The sequence below is a fragment of the Lethenteron reissneri genome, chromosome 49 (assembly GCF_015708825.2).
Source record: "Lethenteron reissneri isolate LAM-NWPU_2019-01 chromosome 49, ASM1570882v1, whole genome shotgun sequence".
Lineage (NCBI taxonomy): Eukaryota > Metazoa > Chordata > Hyperoartia > Petromyzontiformes > Petromyzontidae > Lethenteron > Lethenteron reissneri.
Genome location: NC_083827.1, coordinates 10,910,994 through 10,932,027, shown reverse-complemented (window position 1 = coordinate 10,932,027; position 21,034 = coordinate 10,910,994). Strand labels below are relative to the sequence as shown.

Genomic DNA, 21,034 nt, shown 5'->3' with positions numbered 1-21,034 from the left:
CAGCAGTGCCATAAGCAAGCTCTTACAGGGCTGCACCTTTACAGTGCAATGCAACTCAATGGAACGCGTGAAAGGGTTGCGCTGTCCCGTATTGGGAACATTGAATATAAACAACTTTTATTTTACCAGGTAAGTCTTCTTGAGCAATACAGCTTTCTTCAGAAGCTACCTGGCCACAAATGACAACTCAACGAAGTGGCTTGTCGATGTGGATCTTTAGAGCAGCCAAATACTCTAAACACGAGGAGGTGTTGATTTTAAATGTGAAGGGGAAACCCGGAGGACACCGAGAAAAATTCACGCGACCACGGGGAGAGAGAAATGCAACTCCAAATACGCAGCAGCAGCAGCAGGCGTCAGGGTCGGGATCGAGCCCAGGACCCCCTGTAGAGCAGACGAGGGAGTCAACGTCTCGCCCCCGCGGCGCCCCACGCAGATGCTCAGGCGACAGCTGATGCCCGGCGAGTCGTGCCTGCATGAGTCACACGGTACTTGTGGTGAACATGCAAATAAAACACGCTCTGGTCGTAGATGATGCATTGTCCTTGAAGCTGATTGGTCCACACCAGAGACATCTTTCTTTTGAGCCTCGTCTCAAAGTGTCAGACCAGAGGACGCCAAATAGCAAAGAGCACGAAGACGATGCCACTGTCAGGGCATTCGTAGCTCGGGGTGAGCAGCTCCAATATGGGACCTGTTTGGTTTGCATGTTCGCCACAATACGTGTGGCTAATGCAGTGACGGGATTCCTTGAAAACGTATTCTGTTTGGTGTTTTAACATCTTAACACAACGGTTTGATTGCCAGAAAGGGTAAAACCTCTTGTTAGATGTTGACACTGGCAAGGGATGTCCCACAGAGTGGCCACGCTTCGACTCCGCCGCGTGCGCCCCGCCCAGCGACTCACTCCAACTGGACAGAAGGTGGAGGGATTGAAGAGGCTTGACACCGCTGTTCCAACTTTCACACCGGGGAGGTCCAACCGGGTGACCTCAGGGTTGCAACAGACAGTGTCCTGATGAGTCAACAACCTACGCCACCATGTACCACTTTCATACCCTGCCACGCTCAGCAAACGCCTCGGGAGAGGTGGCTCATAACCCACGTTCTACCCCACGGCATGTGACCCGCAGACCGGCTGGCTGGGGTGAAGCTAATCACACCGCTGGGGAGACAGAGGCACGGGAGATTTAAGAAGCGTACTCCCATTGTTCCAACCGCGTCTCCCCGTGGTTCGACTCCATATGGGTTCACAGAGACCACACGGAGTCGAACCGGCCAAGTCCGTGATGCCAGCCATTCCACCAGCACACACAACAACCCTCTGCTGACGTTTCCCTACGCGTGCCTCCTAATCGATGCGCTAATTAATGTCTAATTAATATGTCTAATTAATATGTCTAATTAATATCCTCATCGACTGGGCAAATCGATTGATGGACGCCTCCATCAGCTGAGCTCGCGTCTACGCGACGCCGCGATCATCGGGCGCCATTACCTCCCACGTGAACCCTGCCGCGTGAACCCTACCACGTGAACCTGCCACGTGAACCCTGCCACGTGAACCCTGCCACGTGAACCCTGCCGCGTGAACCCTGCCACGTGAACCCTACCACGTGAACCCTGCCACGTGAACCCTGCCGCGTGAACCCTGCCACGTGAACCCTACCACGTGAACCCTGCCACGTGAACCCTGCCACGTGAACCTGCCACGTGAACCCTGCCACGTGAACCCTGCCGCGTGAACCCTGCCACGTGAACCCTACCACGTGAACCCTGCCGCGTGAACCCTACCACGTGAACCTGCCACGTGAACCCTGCCACGTGAACCCTGCCGCGTGAACCCTGCCACGTGAACCCTGCCACGTGAACCCTGCCGCGTGAACCCTACCACGTGAACCTGCCACGTGAACCCTGCCACGTGAACCCTGCCGCGTGAACCCTGCCACGTGAACCCTGCCACGTGAACCCTGCCGCGTGAACCCTACCACGTGAACCTGCCACGTGAACCCTGCCACGTGAACCTGCCACGTGAACCCTGCCACGTGAACCCTGCCGCGTGAACCCTGCCACGTGAACCCTGCAGTGTGAACCCTGTCACTCACATAGAGACCCATCGACTCATACAGAGATCTACAGATTCACACATAGACCCATAGACTCACATAGAGACCCATAAACTCACACAGAGATCAGTAGATTCACATACAGAACCATAGACGCACATAAAGATCCAGTAACTCACACAGAGATCTATATGAAGGAGGTATAATTACCAAAGCGATGCACTGCGCCTACGCGTAAAACACAAATTATCCTGACCCATTGACCAGCTCAATGTAATGGTAATACAAAGTGACCCACACTCTCGTACGCACGCGCATCTGATTAAAAAAAAAATATTTTACCAGGTAAGGCCCACTGAGCGATACAGCTCCTTATCAGAAGTGCCCTGGTCACAACTGATAGCCCAACAAGGTGGCTTATTATCTGGAAAGTTAAAGCAGCCAAATGCTCGAAGCGCGTGACGTTGATTCTAAATGTGGAGGGAACCCCGGAGGACCCGCAGAGAAATCAAGGCGAGCACTGGGAGAGAGACACTCCAAGCTGCAAACTCCAAACATATTCAGCAGGCGTCAGGGTCAGGATCGAACCCACGACTTCTTGTATACTGGGCGAGCGAGTTAACATCCTACCACTGAGGCTACACCCGGTCAGTCTATTGCCTCTCTTCATTATTCGTTTCCAAAAGTTGCCCAAACAACGGAGTGACCAAACAGTTGAAGGGATGTTTGGGTGGATTCATCACCGCGCGAAACGCCCAGACACCAACTTCCCTTGTGCTCGCAAAATGAAACAAACTACTTGGCGATGCGGCACATTCACGATCAACATCATCCGCTCACACATTCATCGAGAACACGTGTGTGTGTGTGGCCGTAAAATAAATATATACGTAACAGGCGACGTTTCTGGCAATGGGCCCCCTCCCCATAGCACATGTGCTATGCTCGCACAGGCGTGTGATGGGCGGCAGCAGCAGCAGCAGCTACAGCAGCAGCAGCTACAGCAGCAGCGACAGCAGCAGCAGCTACAGCAGCTACAGCAGCAGCAGCTACAGCAGCAGCAGCGACAGCAGCAGCGACAGCAGCAGCTACAGCAGCAGCAGCTACAGCAGCAGCGACAGCAGCAGCAGCTACAGCAGCTACAGCAGCTACAGCAGCAGCAGCTACAGCAGCAGCAGCTACAGCAGCAGCGACAGCAGCAGCAGCTACAGCAGCTACAGCAGCTACAGCAGCTACAGCAGCAGCAGCAGCTACAGCAGCAGCAGCTACAGCAGCAGCAGCTACAGCAGCAGCAGCTACAGCAGCAGCAGCTACAGCAGCAGCAGCTACAGCAGCAGCAGCAGCTACAGCAGCTACAGCAGCAGCAGCAGCAGCTACAGCAGCTGCAGCAGCAGCAGCAGCTACAGCAGCAGCAGCTACAGCAGCAGCAGCAGCAGCTACAGCAGCTACAGCAGCAGCAGCAGCTACAGCAGCTACAGCAGCAGCAGCAGCTACAGCAGCTACAGCAGCAGCAGCAGCAGCTACAGCAGCTACAGCAGCAGCAGCTACAGCAGCAGCAGCAGCTACAGCAGCTACAGCAGCAGCAGCAGCTACAGCAGCAGCAGCAGCCTGTTCAGGAGCGAGATGCCCAAGTGTCGAGCGAGGTGCTGCTGCTGCTGGTGGCCACGGCGAGAGGGCTTCTTCAGCAGAGAGCTCGCGTCGTTGCAGCTGTCGACTCCGCCTCACACACTTCCCTTGTGCGATATGGTCAACGTCGCTACTAGGGAGACAAAGGCGGCCTGGTGTGGTGCTGTCCACCCACTCCCCTCGTGTGCCACAGTGCCGGTAGCCTTCACAGGTGCCGCTACTCGCTCACAGCACTCGCCCCAACAGTCTGTTCCAGGCGACACGGTGGGGGTCTTTGTAAGAGCAAGGTGTGTGGGAGTGTCAGTGTCGCGTCTCACCCACGCACTGCAGGATGAGAGGGATCCACATCAGCCACGAGCAGGTGCTGGGACCCATGGCGAGACGGCGAGAGACGGGGGCAGACGAGGTGAGTCGGGAGCTGGAGGGAGACGGGGAGAGACGGGAAGGGGCGAGAGCCGGAGTGATCGTTGGTGAGGCGGGCTGGGGGAGACGCGGGAGGCAGGGGGAGGCAGGGGGAGCGACGGGACCCCAGGGTGAAGCGGGTGAGACGTGAGGTGAGACGAGATGACACGACGGCTGTGCAGGGGAGACGCTGGGAGGAGTCGCGCAACTTGGAGTGAGACGGAGCGAGACGAGGTGAAGAGACGAGAGAGAAGTGGAAGAGACGGGACCAGGGGAAGGAACGGGACGGGAGATGGGTGACCAGGTGAGAGCGCTCTTCTCGTACGCTTCTAAAGCCACGGAAATTCCCTTCGTCGTTACCGCCTCGGGCTCCAAGGAGAACTCCGCCACCAATAGCGGCACCAGCAGCCGGACTCGATCGCTCCGGTACCACCACCGCCTCCTTCCTCCTCCTCTCCCTGCGCCACCCGCGCAGATCCCACCCCCCACGCAACTCAGAGCGCGCAGCGCGCACGTGCGTATGGCGCGTGTGTGTGTAGCACGTGCGTATGGCGCGTGTGTGTGTAGCACGTGCGTATGGCGCGTGTGTGTGTAGCACGTGTGTGTGTGTGTAGCGTGTGTGTGTAGCGTGTGTGTGTATAGCGTGTGTGTAGTGTGTGTAGCGTGTGTATAGCGTGTGTGTGTAGTGTGTGTGTAGTGTGTGTGTGTAGCGTGTGTGTGTGTAGTGTGTGTGTAGCGTGTGCAGTGTGTGTGTAGTGTGTGTGTGAAGTGTGTGTAGTGTGTGTGTGTAGTGTGTGTAGCGTGTGTGTGTAGCATGTGTGTGTAGTGTGTGTAGTGTGTGTGTGTAGCGTGTGTGTGTAGCGTGTGTGTGTAGTGTGTGTGTGTAGCGTGTGTGTATAGCGTGTGTGTAGTGTGTGTGTAGTGTGTGTAGTGTGTGTGTAGTGTGTGTAGCGTGTGTGTGTAGTGTGTGTGTAGTGTGTGTGTGTAGCGTGTGTGTGTAGTGTTTGTGTAGCGTGTGTATGTGTGTGTAGCGTGTGTGTGTGTAGCGTGTGTGTGTAGCGTGTGTGTGTATTGTGTAGTGTGTGTAGTGTGTGTGTAGTGTGTGTGTAATGTGTGTAGTGTGTGTGTGTAGTGTGTGTGTAGTGTGTGTAGTCTGTGTGTGGGTAGTTTGTCAGCTTGTGAGGAGCGATGGGCGAACTGCGCTACAAAACCCAGCGACCGATTTCAGCTCATGACGACCAATAGCAGTCACGAATGTCTTGAACCAGTGCTGGGCCGCTCCTGTAGGTCGGCTCAGCTTTAAATGTGTACGTGGTGCAGTGTGTAAATGCTGGAGAGACAAAGGCGGTCGGGCGTGGTGCTCGCCACTCACCCCTCGTGTGCCGTGCCGGCGTTCATTGGTGCTCGCCAAGAGCACTTGCCCCGACAGTCTGTCCCATACTGCATGAGGGGGGGGGGGGGGGATCTTTGTGTTTGAGCGTGTCGTGTGGTGTGTGGTGTGTGGGTGTGTGGAGTGTGGGTGTGTGGGTGTGTGGTGTGGTGTGTGGGTGTGTGGGTGTGTGGAGTGTGGGTGTGTGGGTGTGTGGTGTGTGGTGTGTGGGTGTGTGGTGTGGTGTGTGGGTGTGTGGGTGTGTGATGTGGTGTGTGGTGTGTGGGTGTGTGGATGTGTGGTCTGTGGTGTGTGGGTGTGTGGTGTGTGGGTGTGTGGTGTGTGGGTGTGTGGTGTGTGGTGTATGGGTGTGTGGAGTGTGTGTGTGTGGTGTGTGGGTGTGTGGTGTGTGGGTGTGTGGTGTGTGGGTGTGTGGGTGTGTGGTGTGGTGTGTGGGTGTGTGGGTGTGTGGGTGTGGGTGTGTGGGTGTGTGGGTGTGGTGTGTGGGTGTGGTGTGTGGTGTGTGGATGTGTGGTGTGTGGGTGTGTGGGTGTGGTGTATGGCATGTGGGTGTGTGGTGTGTGGGTGTGGTGTGTGGTGTGTGGCGTGTGGTGTGTGAGTGTGTGGTGTGTGGGTGTGTGGTGTGTGGGTGTGGTGTGTGGTGTGTGGCATGTGGGTGTGTGGTATGTGGGTGTGGTGTGTAAGTGCAAGTCTCGTGTATGGGCGTGTTGTGTATGACGAGGCGTGTATTGTGTGCGCATGCGACGTGCGGTGTGTACTTGCTGTGACATTGGGTGTTCATGACACTTGCCCCAACGGTCTGTTAAGTCTATACGGGGGGTCTTTGTCATGGTACCAGTAACCATACGTGGATTGACAAAGATCGTCACGTTCGACCGATGTGCATCGGGCCCTGCGTGTTAGATTAAAATGTGTTCGCTTCATGCGCTGCTGTGTAACGGATGTGATTATTGCACACTAAAGTTATCGCCATGAATGCAATACTGCGATACATCGTGCAATATTATTTCCACAATCATCGTATCGTCCGTGTTTCAACATTTCGTTATATCGTGGCTCCCGTTGCTCATGCTGTTTCTTAAGTATTGCATTGTGTTTTACTTGCTCTACTGACAATCATAATAACGAGCAAGAAACTCACTCGTCAAGAGCACAACGCAATTTTATACTGTGCTATCAAGAAGGGGCATTGCCCGAAACGTCGCCTATATATTTTTACAGGCCACAATATTATTGAAGAAGATTTTGAGTTGAATGTTGTGCGTGTGCACCACTGCCAGCGCAGCAGCAGCAGCGGCATCACCAAATAATTCATCGCAATAATACAAGTTGTGCAGACACAAACGTTACCCATGAAATCGGCGCTTCGCACAAGTGTAAGTGATGACACGGCGAGTAAACAACATTCGTGCTTCAACGACCCGTGCGATGAGCATCGTCTGTAACCGGCAGCACCGCGCGAGGCTGTCGCCACGTGCGGCAGGTTGGTGTTGAAGCAACCGCAGCCACTGACGAGGCACGTTCCTGCGCCCCCTGAACGAGGCACAGCGCAGCGCAGTACCACGCGACACACTCCGACAAGGGGAACTGATATCGCGGTGATTGCCATATCGCGATATGCAGCATCGCGATATCGCATTGTGAAAAAATATAAATACCGTGCGCGACCCCTGGGATAATTCATCTAATCGTGAAGTCGCTGGTTCAGGGTGCCGAACGAGGCCCCTGTGTGCATGGCTGTTGTCTGTGTGCATGGCTGCTGTCTGTGTGCATGGCTGCTGTCTGTGTGCATGGCTGCTGTCTGTGTGCATGGCTGCTGTCTGTGTGCATGGCTGTTGTCTGTGTGCATGGCTGTTGTCTGTGTGCATGGCTGCTGTCTGTGTGCATGGCTGTTGTCTGTGTGCATGGCTGTTGTCTGTGTGCATGGCTGTTGTCTGTGTGCATGGCTGTTGTCTGTGTGCATGGCTGTTGTCTGTGTGCATGGCTGTTGTCTGTGTGCATGGCTGCTGTCTGTGTGCATGGCTGTTGTCTGTGTGCATGGCTGTTGTCTGTGTGCATGGCTGTTGTCTGTGTGCATGGCTGTTGTCTGTGTGCATGGCTGCTGTCTGTGTGCATGGCTGTTGTCTGTGTGCATGGCTGTTGTCTGTGTGCATGGCTGCTGTCTGTGTGCATGGCTGCTGTCTGTGTGCATGGCTGCTGTCTGTGTGCATGGCTGCCAAGTGGAAGCCCAGACTTACTTTGCAAGGCGTGTTCAGTGGAAACTCAGTGGAACAACTTTTAAACATTCTATTCGTAGTAACGCTGCAGCAAAGCGCAACAAAAAGACAACAACGCTGTGAAATACGGAATCAGAATCCTGATTAGAATCTGTAGACTGGAGGAATCCGATGCGCTCTATGAAGCTTTTTCACAGATGTCCAGACAGCTAATTTACGGGAAACTGATATCGTGATCATCTTTGTATTGTGAAACAGGATGACCATATTGTCGCGTGAAGATTGCCAGACGGGGATTGGGCCCCGTGTTGAGCTGTCCCCTGTCCCCGTGCGCTTCCGCCCTATGCCGCCCTTTGCTGGTGGACGTGGGGAGAGGCGCGAGTCTCGTAGCCAACGCGGGACGGGGCCCCACGTGGGGGGGGGGGGGGAGACCATCACAACAAATGCATTCGTCGAATACGCGGCAAAAAAAGGGACATTTCCTGAAACGTCCCCCCCCCCATCACGCGTGTCTGTTATTTGTGCTCGTGCACCACTGCTATCGCAAACGTATCTATACACAGAAAGACCTTCATCTGCATTTCTCAAAAACCTCTGTGGTACTTTCCGACAAGGTAGCAAGGTGAAATTGAGTGCATACGGTAGCTTTATGGACACAAACAACTGATAATCCGACATTTTTAATTTTAAAGCCTTTTAAGTGCTCCATAAACATATTTTTGCGTGTCGTTCATACACCGTGCACAATATGATTATGGGTGTTTTCGTTTGATAAGCGTAAAACTGGAAATAAAATTTAAGCGATAACCATTGTTCTATCTTTAATGTTTTTTAGATGTTTCGGATTCAAGCGGTTTTGAACAAAAAAAATACGAATTTTATGGTTATATCTGAATAATTATAAAACGGTTAAAGATAGGAGCTCCCCTCAGAATATTACGTTAATTATGTTTTATTTTTTCGAATAAAAAAAGAACGGAATCTTTAAATAGAGCGGTTTCTGATGGGTACGTCTTTAAATAGAAGTTAAATCAAGTGAAGTTTTCTTTGTGGAAAAAAATACTTTTTTGGAGTAGTTAGTGACTGATCATAGATTTAAAAAAAAATCTTATCCAGTTAATTCTAAAATGTGTTTAAACCTTTTGCGAAGACAGCCTTGATGAGCTCGTCACAAAACGAATGTGTATCCATGCTGTGAATGAGAAATGTCTCACGCCGTGGCACCAACGCCCACTGCTGTTCGCCCACGGCATCGCACGCGGAGAACTGAGATGGTACGAACGCGGGTGGCGACGTTTCGCAGCACCCCCCTTCCCCGTGATTGCCACCCTTCGTTTTGATGCTCGTGGTGGCTCAGCAGCTGCTCGTACACGCGTTCGTGTACCAGTCTGTTTTATCATTTGAGTGTTATTCCCTCCTCCGCATGATGGGGTTGTCTCCGGGTACAATGATTTCCTCCCAACCGCAAAAAAACACCTTTAAAAGATTGTTGTTTGTTCAAACATGCAACTGCAGCACTCGGATGGAAAGTCTTGAGATTCAGCGAGGCTTTCCTGGGGTAAAGGCTCGCAGTATTATTACTCCACACTGATAACTAACCTGTATGTATCATGAATCGCAACACACAGCGCCCTCTGCTGATCATCGGTGGCAAGTCCGCTTTTCCTACTCACCAAGAACTTTCAAACGCACCGCAACAACCAGAGAATGAAACATCAACTTGAGAGATTTACCACCTTGTCAACACCAATAGCACACTGGTAATAACGACTGGATAAAACAACACTATTTCACATCACAATATTCAATACTGGTCAGCGATCAAGTGAATGTCGAGATCGAGACAGCGATAAGCTAAGAACAAGTTGCAGAATCTCAGCACTCGTCCATTATTTGGCATGTGTACAGCCATCCTGTCAATCCACTGCTGGATGAGGCCATCCCCGCGCTGTGCGGGTCAAGGTGATGATTCGCTCACTTCACCACGCTGGCCCGTGCGGGTTGAAGGCAAGGGACCAGGCGCGTGGTAGCAGACGGAGATCGTGCACTGCCCTCTGGTGCAGCCCACAATGCAGCCCCGAGCTCTTCATGGCAAGGCCCGCGGGCCACTGGAGGCCCTTTGGTGGCCTAGTGGGGACCCCGACAACACGCACAGTGAGAACACCTCCCCCCAGCATCGTGCTGGTAAACCCCAATGGTTTCGGTTCCAAATGTGCGGAGGCCCTCACAGCGACGTCTTATTGGCGAAACTGACCCCCACCCCCCTCTTCTGAAAATCAGTGAAGAGTACCTGGTGACATACGAGAATCGTCCACTTGCATCTGGTGCCCACAATGCAGCCCCATCGCAAAACTGAAGACATTTGGGATTAAAAAAAGAATGCATGACAATCTAGTTTACGTTACTGCAACTTTATTCAATAATTTCGCTGTTTTAAGCGAGAAGCACTGCGAACACTTTTCATCTAAAAAAAGAACAATTTTTGATCTACTAGTCTATTATAATATACTGTACATAAGGTGGGAACTAGGGGTGGAGTATGGAGGTGGGGTGTAAGGGAAGAGAGGCATCAGATGTAGGTCACCAACGTTCGTCCACCAACTGTTGAGATTAGCAAAATAGCGTGAGCGACTGCGTTGTCTCTGTGTCATTGTGCTTCACACACGTCGGGGGTCTCGGGTGAGGCGACAACAGTGGCTAACAAAACATTATTCCAGCTTCACCGAATGTCCTGCTGTCATGCCCCGTCTTCATATAAGACTCCATACACGCACGAGTCCGCTTGCATAAAACACCTTCAGTTCCGTGTTTTCTTCTTCTTAATGTATCCACTGCTGCACGTGACGATCAATCTCAACAAAGAGATGCTGACAGCTGTTCTGGAGGTTGGCCGCACAGCGAACCCAACTTGACTCGTCTCGGGTTACCTGTCCTTTTTCTCGGCATTTATTCCTCCCCGCAAATACCCACCCATCCATCCATCTAGAGTTGTAGGTCAATAGGATTATGGGCTTACGTAAACGTCAACTTTTTCGCACCAACTGTATTAAAGTTGTTTTGTCATCACTGCACCCACATACGATTTAAAAATCGTCTGCACATCAGGCTTCTCTGCAGTTGGCGCTGTAGGAGCCATATATGAAGGATACGCTGACTGCAAATAATGGGATCGATGCCGGCACCGACAGGCATGAAGGCAATAAGTAGTGTTTTAATAAGGTGTTTTATGCAACTGGCCATATACTACTTGGAACGAGACTGTCCCATCTCTTACAGGTCGATTCACATGGAGCCAGTTCTTCCACCACTTGTGACCAATTTCCCACCTCACACCCGGCCAAACATTGGTCTGAGGGGGCTCTGTAAGCATGCACGGGGACATCCTTGGTCCTGCCACCTTGCGAGTTCACCCTTGCACAACTTTACATTCTCCTTACCAAACCTACATTTGCACCAAGCTCAATGCTTGACATTCAGAAAGTCAAAATTCCCGCTAAACCAAGAGGCAGGATGGATTGCTGGGAAATAATTTAGGCATTTTTTGTTAAAAGACCCTAACCATTTTTTAAATACCAAATTTGATGTAAACTGCTTTTTTTGGCAATGCATAAATCATGCTCCACATTTTCCTTGCTCAAGAGACTTTTGTGAATGGGTTCTCATGTGGTAAATTAATGACAAACGTAACAGTATCAATTTAGCTGCTATGTAAATCCATGGTTCAACATATTCTTAGGTTTTTTCGGTAAAGTCACGTAGGTAAAACATTAAAATTAATAAAAGTAAATGTTTTACCTACGTGACTTTACCGAAAAAACCTAAGAATATGAATCCTTGCAGTCACGAAAACTTCAAATCTAGAATTCATGGTTCAACATTGTGCCATATTCAATACAGTCTAACAATGTAGGCACAATGCACGAAGTCAGGCGCTTGTCCAACCGTGAGAGCGAGCGGCGTATGAGAGGCGGTCTTGAGGACTGAAGCCTGCAAGACCCCCGACACAATCTGCTCCTCACAGGCCGCTGCTTAGATGCAATGCGACAACTGGCAACGTCCGCACGCACTCACAAACGCATCGGGTCCTGCATTACATCGATCCGCCTTGGGTACTCCCAGCACACGGGGCACTTGGGTCGCAAGGATTTCACTGCTCTCTTCACACAACAGTTCTTGACTCGGGAGAGGCGTAAAAAGTACAATGTCATGAACAGCACGCAAGGCGACGTCTTGCTTTAGGTATGGCCACTACAACTATGAAGGGGGGTTTTCTACGTATATGCATCCGTGGGAGTACTCTTAAAATAATTCAAGAGTTCCCAACCAGTGTTTTGGGTGTTCTCTGAAAACGCCAGAGACCCTCCATTAGTGAGCAGTGTTATTTGCGGAAGAGTGGTCAGCACAGATGTTAAGCGACGCGTGCACTATGACGTGCCGTGTACAGCGGACTCCAGGTGGCTGTTCTACTCGGCCACCTGGCATTCCATGACAGGTCGGCGAGAACTTGTTAAAGAACGCTTGGTGCCATTTACACCTCAATCGTCATCGTCTCCAAGCCTGGGAGGGTGCAGAATGTTGTTTACAGATTACATTTTTTTTAGTTTTGGCACGAGAGATTATTATTATAATTAAGTTCTTGTAAATTGTGTAAATGTCAAAAAGAGTTAAGTCAAAGACAAGCTCGGATAATTGAGAGAAACGAAAATAAAGACAAAAATGTCGTAAAAAACATTAAAACATTAAAAGATTGAGACACGTTCAAATACCGATATCATATGAAAGTACACGTACTAAAATATGCTTAATCTTAGAATATCCACTATTGTCATAAAAAAAGATAAAACAACGAAATTACTTTATAAATTAAATATGTTCTTTCAATGCTGGTCCAGCCAATCTTTTTGCTTTGGAACTCAATTGTTAATTTGTTTTAGTTTGTTTCAGACTTTTTTTTAAACAAACCTATAAACAACATGAACTAAGCATTACAATTGAAAACTACCAAAAAACAGCTCGACTCTACTATGCACCAAAATATTTGTACACGTATGTAACATCCGAGGCGGTTGAAAATTTTATAAGTGTAAACCATTGCCCTACTGAGTCTTCATCGCACAACACAGTTCACTGCCTTCTAACAGCGTTACTTACGAGGTCAATGATAGCAACTGCTCTTCAACATGCTGGGTATTACATCAAGTATCTCTGTTTGAATATAGAAAATTATTTTGTTTTAGAGGGAAGCATGTGAATATAATTACAGTATTCTGAAATCAAGCAAGATAATATTTCCACTCCCCTTTTGAATCTCAGTTGAGTGTAATGGTAGGAGGCAAGGGTTGGGTTGTCGGCAAATGAATTTGCCAGTGGGGTACACAAAATAATTGTTCACCAGCCAGGTGGTGTCATGGCAATGCCCGGCTCGCATCTGAAAATCTGAAAATTCAACAACAAATCGGGCGGTCAAGTTAGCCCATCATGCGCCTGGGGGTCAATAAAATTAATACCACTTTGTGGAAGTGCAAGCAATGTAAGGTTTTCACCACCACCAACACAGGTTTGCCTCAATGCTCATTTAAATATGGAGACACTTTGACAGTGCATGACAAGGAGCAGTAATTTCACGGTAAACAGATTGGTTTCCATTGTAAAAATATATTTTCAAAACCTGCAGGACCACGCTCAGGTTTAAAAAGTAAACCTCATCATGCCCACGATGGTAGTAGGCTCCTGTGCAGAGGCACTCGTTTTGAATTTCAGGGAAAAAATACACCTCATGGGGCACATTTAGATTTGTTTTTCTTTGGAGATGTTTCGTCTTTGACAATTGTTATGAAACTTGCAGCTATACTGGGCTGATTTTCTCATGAATCGGTGTTGAGGCCTGGCTTCAAGTAATCACTGGTCTACACTGAACGCGGGCGTGGATACACTCATGGAGGAGTGACATCAGACGCCCACGTGCGGTGGCGTCGTTTTTTTTTCTGCAGGGCTGCTTGAATGTGATTCTGAGCAACCAATAATGACTTGATATTGGCAAAACGGCATCTGTGGCATTGGGTGTGGGAGGGTTGAATCACCATTTAGCTTAACCTATCGCTTTCTCACTGTCAGAGCTCACTGTTCACACGTAAACTGCGGAATGCACGTATAAACGCTGTTATAGTATTTTGATTGGTAAACAAGAAAAACCTGCAAATGACTTCTGGTCACAGTTAGAGTCAATATATAATTAGTTATCTTTAATAAAAACAAAAGCTGAACCTGACAAGCTTCTCAAGTACATAAATGTCTATCCGTGACAAAATCACCCACCAATGCTCGCAACATTCGACTTGTTGGTAACTGCACCGTGCGGGCTGAAAGGCCTTCTCTCTACGTGACCACCGACAACATACACGTTCAGATCTCCAGGAGACACATCAGCTGACTTTGGGGCCTCAGGTACGCTTCATTTCCGACACGATGAACCAGGAGTTCATTTTAGTCTTGCTTGGAATAAAGCCTTTGCAGTCATATAGTTCAAATGATTATATTCAAAACATCCGTGAAAATATCCCTTCAGATGCAATTCTTTTACCGTTACAAATTTGTAATCCTCTCAAACCAAATGGGCTTAACAGTGGCCAGGAGATGGTCGAGTTGTATTAACGAGTTTTATTGTCCTTGGAGACTTATCCCCCCCTCACAGCCACGGTCATTAAAATGATCGGATAAATATTCCAATTCGGAACCCAAATGAAGAAGAGTACAGACTTGGTGAGCCTTTCCAGAATAATTGATCTTTCACAGAAGAGCGAATGCCCCTTTTTATTGGCCTAGTTCAGTGCTATATTGGCAGCCCATTCTGTTTGGGCTCGTGCGTATACACAAACTCCGCAATTACAGCTCGCGTGAATCGTAATGCTCTGAAGCCTCTAGAATGCAACTACGGTATATGCTGTTTTCGATGACCCCCCCCCCCCCAGCGCCCCCCAAAGGGAGCTGTCATTTCCAGTTAGGAAGCAAGAATGTCAGGTTACTTGTAAATGATGTTGATTAAAGAGAACGAGCATTTGACCGTTAAAGCCTTAGGTAAACATGCCGCAGGAAAAACCGTGAGTGCAATTAAAAGCACCGGGAGGCTTACGATGTGACCTACTTAGTGGACCAACTGTGTAACTTGTTGTAAAAAACATTGCCAGGCGAGAAACAGCTGTGATATGGGCATGACTGAACAATAACAGTGAGGCTGGATTGGGAGTGACCTTTGTTGCGAAGGAAGAAAACCTCATGAAAGCGCTTCAGAACATAGCCACTGGGAAAGCCTGTCGCTTGCAGCGATGTCTGAAAAGCATCATATTGTTGTTATTGACCACGGCTGCATAATCACATCGTGAGCCCGGGGGCTTTGGTTGAAAAGCAAATATAAAGGAACTGGAAAATAACCCCACGTATACAAACAAGACGTTGTGAAACTTGCACACACCGTGTCGGTTTCGTTTGTGCACTAATTAACTAAAAATGCACTCAACGGCAACTTCAAGAATTTTTGAATTGGTGTAAGGCTTATATTTGCCACTGGACTGGTTTGTGCTCAGCACCTGGGGAGGCTCGCTCAGAGAGAACGAGTGCAATGAATTAACAGTCACATCAATGCTGCGCGAGCGATGCTCCTTGCAGCATCTCCACCACGGTAAAAGTACAGAATAAGGTGGCAGCGCTCCACCTGGAGTTTGGGAGAGGGCGTTTTGACCAAGCGGTGGTTGAAATTAAATCCGGAATTCAATCGAAGCCTGCACATTAGCACCACCGCCGTGCGCACACTGTGCGACTTTCACGCATGTTTACGGTAGGTGAACATGCATAGCGTGCACTGTGCTCCAAATATCTCCAAAATGGGGGACAAATCCTTCAAAGCATCAGCCACCCCTCGGCTCTGGGCTCCTCCCATTCTCCTAGATCCAGGCTGGAGTGTGATTGAACAGACAAGTCAGCTGAACGTGGCACATTTTGAACAGCAGTAAGCCTCAGTGAATATACAGACCCAGCCTCTCCCGTCTTTCCCAAATAAGCTGCTATTAAGAGGCCTGGAATTTCCGACACAAAAAACACGTGTACTTGAATGGGAAATGAAAATCATTACACTCGCTTGAAATCTGCCCTTCGACTGGCAACGCCTTGCTCGGTGCTGCACAGTACCGTGCCTCACCTTGTCCCACCTCTGCCAGGTACCATACAAGTTAAGGCAGTGTGAAATGGCAAAGCAATAGCAGCAGCAGCAAGCGCCAGAGGCTTTCGTGCTGTGACCGTTGACCACATTCTAAACGCGCAATGCGCTCTGCACTTGTGAACGAGCAAATTTGTGTTGTCTTCCAAAACGCCCAGCGCAAACGTAGAGAAAGGAACCATTATACATGATGCAACTACTTAAAGTTAGTCGATATTACAGTATTAATTATACAAACGTCCTCTATGCTATGAACAAAAACATGCGAGCATTACTCAACGCGAAAAAACCCCAAAACAAATGAACAAGCAAAGAAACTGACGTAAATATGAAGCAACGTTGTTCTACCCCACCCGTACACACATGCGCGCACGTGTAAGTGCTTATAATTCATCTTTTGGTGCTCAGCACAGTCAGTAGAGACATCGACAAACACACTGGGATGTGTCGACTGTCGGCTCCAAGAAAATCACAAAACACGAGGACAGGCGCCGCATCGAGTGGTTGCAACAAGTTGCTTGCTCTAGTTTCTGACGGCTATTTGTTGCCATCACCATCAACGTATATATTTTTTCCCTTAATCCGAAGCCGGTCGGACGGTGGTGGAAAATAAATCAGCTAAAGAACGGAACGGAATGGGATCGGGGTCGGGGGGGTGGAGGGCGGTGATCCACGCTCAAAACCTCGGAGCCGAGCGGTCATTGGTTGAGGTTTTGCGCAGACGCACGCCTCGCCGGATTGCCGTCAGCATGTCCTGTGCCTGCGCCGGGTAGTGCGGCGTGGTCTGCTTGCGTGCGTCCTCGTGCGCGCCGACAGCGACCGTGACGGCGCCGCTGCCCGCTGTTGACGTCGTGGCCGAGACGGCCCCGGCACCGGTGGCGTGGCGTTGGTGTTGGCGAACGGGGAGAAGGGCGAGTGCGACTGGGCGTGCGCGTGCGCCGCCACCACCACGGCGCCCAGCCGCTCCGTCATGCTGCGCCGCGTCGCAGCTATATGCAGCCGCTCCTCGGGAGACACGAGCTCGGGGGGCGCCATGCGGTGGGGCGACGCCTCGTCAGCCATGACCAGGACACCCGGACAGCTCACGTCCACCCTGCCCACGCCATGGGGAGGATAGACGAAGGCGGAGGAGACAGGAGTGGGCCAAGGGGAATTGAGGGACAAAGGAAACATTGAGATTGTCACGACGTGACGCGGGCCGTAAAGTTGGATTGAATTAGGGTGACGCAGTGTGCGTGAGGCGCCGAGTTATTATACGGATGTATCCGAGTGTAGTTAAGGCAGCTGTGTATAACGGTGGTAATGTATTGGGACATTGAAGTGCTTCTGTTATCAAGTTGTGTTAGTGAAGTGTCTGTGTTGTTACACGACAGAATCTATGTTAAGCCAAGGTGCCATCGTAAAACTGAAAAACATCATGACTGTCAATCGCAATTGGTTTTGGAGCTCACAGAGCACTGTGAAGAGCATATTAATTTGCAAACATACCCATGCATGGGAATGAATGACAGGGTTCAGGGGCTCCCGATCCACTGCAGCAACTATTATTTCACAGCATCGGTATTTTGCACCGCGGTACCACACACGTTCGCCATCCTCAAAGGGCCTCGTACCTTAGAGCCGTGCGTCGCACGGGCACGCTGGGCGGGCGGATGGGCCGCGGGCCGCCCGTGGGCCTCGGCGCCGTTTTAGCGGACGGCACGCGGCGGATCGTGGCCACGCCGTGCGGCGAGGGCGGCGACGACGGCGAAGGCCCCGTGCCGCTGGCGCACGGCAGCCCGGCCGTCGAAACGGGCCTCTTCACCTGCAACATTCGGCGGTACGACTGCGCCAGCTCGCTTCCGCGTGGAACCGTGCAGCACTTGTCCGCATCCGTTTGCTGCTGATGGTGCTGCTGCTGGTGCTGCTGCTGGTGGTGGTGCAGGTGCTGTGGCGGCGGGGGCAGAAGGTGCTGCTGGCCGCAAGCGTCGGCCTCGTCTGCATCGCCGTTCACCGAGAAATAGTCTTGGTCTGAAGCTGCAACACCGGCAGTGTTAACGCCAGCTAGCTGGCCACGGGGCCGCTACAGGTTTAGGGCCTCGGAACACTGGGCTGCGTTCGAGTCAGGGGGGCATTCATTACCTTCTTGCACGGTGTTGCTAAGATTGTATCGTCACTAAAGCCATGTTTTTATTTTCTGTTTTTATAGCAAGAAACACACTTTTAGGTGCAAAGCAGCCAAATGTTCTGAGGCCTTCACAGATGTGTATAATTCTGGTGGTTGGTGGACATCGAACCAAGCACTATCCAGACTCCAGCCTGCTTAGCTTCCATATCGGGTGCATTCTAGTTGATGTGGTCATGGGTCAGGCATGTATCAAGATGAGAGATATTTATGGATTGCATCTTCACTGCTGAAGCGTACAACCCGCTATGTCTGTGCGAGTCTAGGTTGGAGTATGGAAGGTTACAGACGGTGTTAATTCCGTTAAGACATTAGTGATGACAATATTCACCAGGTTTTTTTTGTATTTAATGATGACTATGAGTGTATGAAATCATCAAGTGTGATAATGACGATGATTGCCTTCCAAAGAATGGCAATGGCATAACAAAGTTAACGAGCCTGAACGGAGACACAGACTGATATAATTTAGTCACGATATCAGAGACTGCAGTGCAGACCAAAATGGTAATTGTCGATGTATCTTACCTATAAACGTATTTTTTTGTCTTTCTCTCTGTCTGTCTGTCTATCTGTCTGGCTATCTATCTGTCTGTCTGGCTATCTATCTATCTATCTGTCTCTCTGTCTGTCTCTCTGTCTGTCTCTTTGTCTCTCTGTCTGTCTCTCTGTCTGTCTCTCTGTCTGTCTCTCTGTCTGTCTCTCTGTCTGTCTCTCTGTCTGTCTCTCTGTCTGTCTCTCTGTCTGTCTCTCTGTCTGTCTCTCTGTCTGTCTCTCTGTCTGTCTCTCTGTCTGTCTCTCTGTCTGTCTCTCTGTCTGTCTCTCTGTCTGTTTCTCTGTCTGTCTCTCTGTCTGTCTGTCTATTCATGCCTTGAAATACTTTTCACTGACAAACTGTTGGGTTTACGTTACAACAAAGTACACATACAACGCGCTAAGCCCCCAGACGAAAAAGCATTATTTGTTTTTCCCCTCGTCAAATGTAAACTAATTGAAGAAAACTTTATAACAATCTATTATTATGCTGATCGACGTGAGGGAGCTTCTCCTTCGCGTTAATAAAGCAAAAATAAACACAGAAGCAGAACACCGAGGTAAATCCTGAACAGTGTGACGTTCCTCTTCTCTCCCCCACCCCAATTTGTGCTGTTACGACTATAGAGTTAGTAGATACTCCTGTAGAGTCAGTAGATAATACTGTAGAGTCGGTAGATGCTACTGTAGAGTCAGTAGTTACTATTAAAGAGTCGGTAGATACTACTGTAGAGTCGGTAGATACTACTATAGTCGGTAGATACCACTGTAGCGTCGGTAGATACCACTGTAGAGTCGGTAGATACCACTGTAGAGTCAGAAGTTACTACTATAGAGTCGTAAGATACTACTAGAGTCAGTAGATACTACTACTAGTCAGTAGATACTACTAGAGTCAGTAGATACTACTAGAGTCAGTAGATACTACTACTAGTCAGTAGATACTACTACTAGTCAGTAGATACTACTACTAGTCAGTGGATACTACTAGAGTCAGTAGATACTACTACTAGTTAGTAGATACTACTAGAGTCAGTAGATACAACTGGAGTCAGTAGATACAAATGGAGAGCACCACGCCTGGCCACCTGGTCTCCCCTGTGGCGAAGTGTACAACACATCGGACCAGGTACTCATTTTAGGCCGAGTTGACCTCGGTGAGGCCCGGGACCGGTTCAGATATTCGTCACTGGTGTTGGCTGTGAGTGGAAATCGAACTCGGGCAGCCAAGTTCGTAGCGCAGCGCTAACCGCTAAACTACCACTCCCCATAACATACATTACATATACTCTTTGGGTCTTTCGGTAAAGTCACGTAGGTAGAAAAATAATAGATCACGACATTTCGGACGCAACACAAGAGTCTGTCATCAGGCGAAAAATGGTGAGAAAGCTGTTACAAGGAAGGGGTTACATAAGTAAATGTAAGGCTAGCAAACATAAGGATAGCAAGCGTCAGCTAATCCGAGGGGGGGAGGGAGGGGCTGCCATAACGAGCGAGCGGAGATGCAATTTACAGAGGGATCGGCGGCAGGAGAGAGAGGAGTGGGGGGCAGAGCAAGACAGGGGGCTACGCGTGAGGTAATGGGGAGAGAGAGGGGGGTGGGGCAGAGATAGGGAACGGAGCTGCGCGAGCGCTAGAGGGAGAGAGAGGGGATGGGGAATAGATAGAGAGAAGCTGTGTTAGTGAATGTGACTCAGAGAGCCGAGAGAAGCTGCTAACATAGCCAGGCACGAAGGGGACATCACAGCCAGTGATGACCTAAACTGGTTAATAACGTCCTTCCAATGATTGCTCGGTTTGTACCCATCTTCTCGGTTGAAATTGTGTCTGTGTTTATATATCTGGATGGCTTCATGGACAAATCTTTGATGGTAGCCCGAAAGGTTTGCAGAGTACATTGGTCTCAGAAAAACAATATCATGTGAGCCCACCGCGTTAAAACAGTGATCAGCCACGGCAGAGAGAGTATGGATTCCTGCAGTCACAAAAGCTTCAAATCAAGATGCATACACATACACACGTAGATCACAGGCTGCAGCACTCGGAGTGCCAGGCGATCGTCACCTTGAGAGGAGATGGTGTCTTCGGAGCAGGTGGGCGTCGTGGTCTGCGTGCTGTAGCCGCTGGAGCACTGCAGCGAGTCGCGGCTGCTCTTCTGGCTCTCCAGCTGCAGCCCCTGCACCAGCGCCTTGCTCAGCTCCCCTGGCACCAGCACGTCCACCTGCCATCGCCGCCGCCACACGAGGAATGCGTCGCCACCTCGTTAGCAACGCGTGCATGGCCTGTGCCTGCTGCTGCTGCTTGAGATATTGAGCTGTAATTCGCGGAGAAGATAAACTTTAGTTGTTTTAATATTATTTTTGTGTGCGTTTTGTGAAAAACTGTAGTTGAAATGGTATTACCACGAATTACAAGAATTACTAG

General features: G+C 49.9%; 2 protein-coding genes across 3 annotated transcripts in view; both read right to left on the bottom strand.

Annotated features, from left to right (window-relative positions):
• LOC133354899 (neuritin-like) overlaps window positions 1–6,914 on the bottom strand; it is a 30,640-nt gene extending 23,726 nt beyond the window's left edge. Inside the window, exons 1-4 of one of the 2 annotated variants that reach the window (XM_061572082.1) lie at window positions 6,835–6,908; window positions 5,467–5,534; window positions 4,455–4,552; window positions 4,010–4,110 (exon numbers count right to left, since the gene is read on the bottom strand). In XM_061572082.1, the coding sequence (XP_061428066.1) occupies window positions 4,010–4,110; window positions 4,455–4,552; window positions 5,467–5,534; window positions 6,835–6,838 (271 nt within the window). In that variant the 5' untranslated portion in view covers window positions 6,839–6,908. Of the gene's footprint in view, window positions 1–4,009; window positions 4,111–4,454; window positions 4,553–5,466; window positions 5,535–6,834 lie in introns of both variants that reach the window. The other variant, XM_061572083.1, reaches the window with a different exon arrangement.
• A 3,172-nt stretch (window positions 6,915–10,086) lies between these two features.
• LOC133354937 (protein MTSS 2-like) overlaps window positions 10,087–21,034 on the bottom strand; it is a 77,174-nt gene continuing 66,226 nt past the window's right edge. The window contains 4 exon segments of the mRNA XM_061572139.1: window positions 10,087–16,791; window positions 16,794–17,002; window positions 17,523–17,925; window positions 20,675–20,831. Of these exon segments, the coding sequence (XP_061428123.1) occupies window positions 16,586–16,791; window positions 16,794–17,002; window positions 17,523–17,925; window positions 20,675–20,831 (975 nt within the window). The 3' untranslated portion in view covers window positions 10,087–16,585.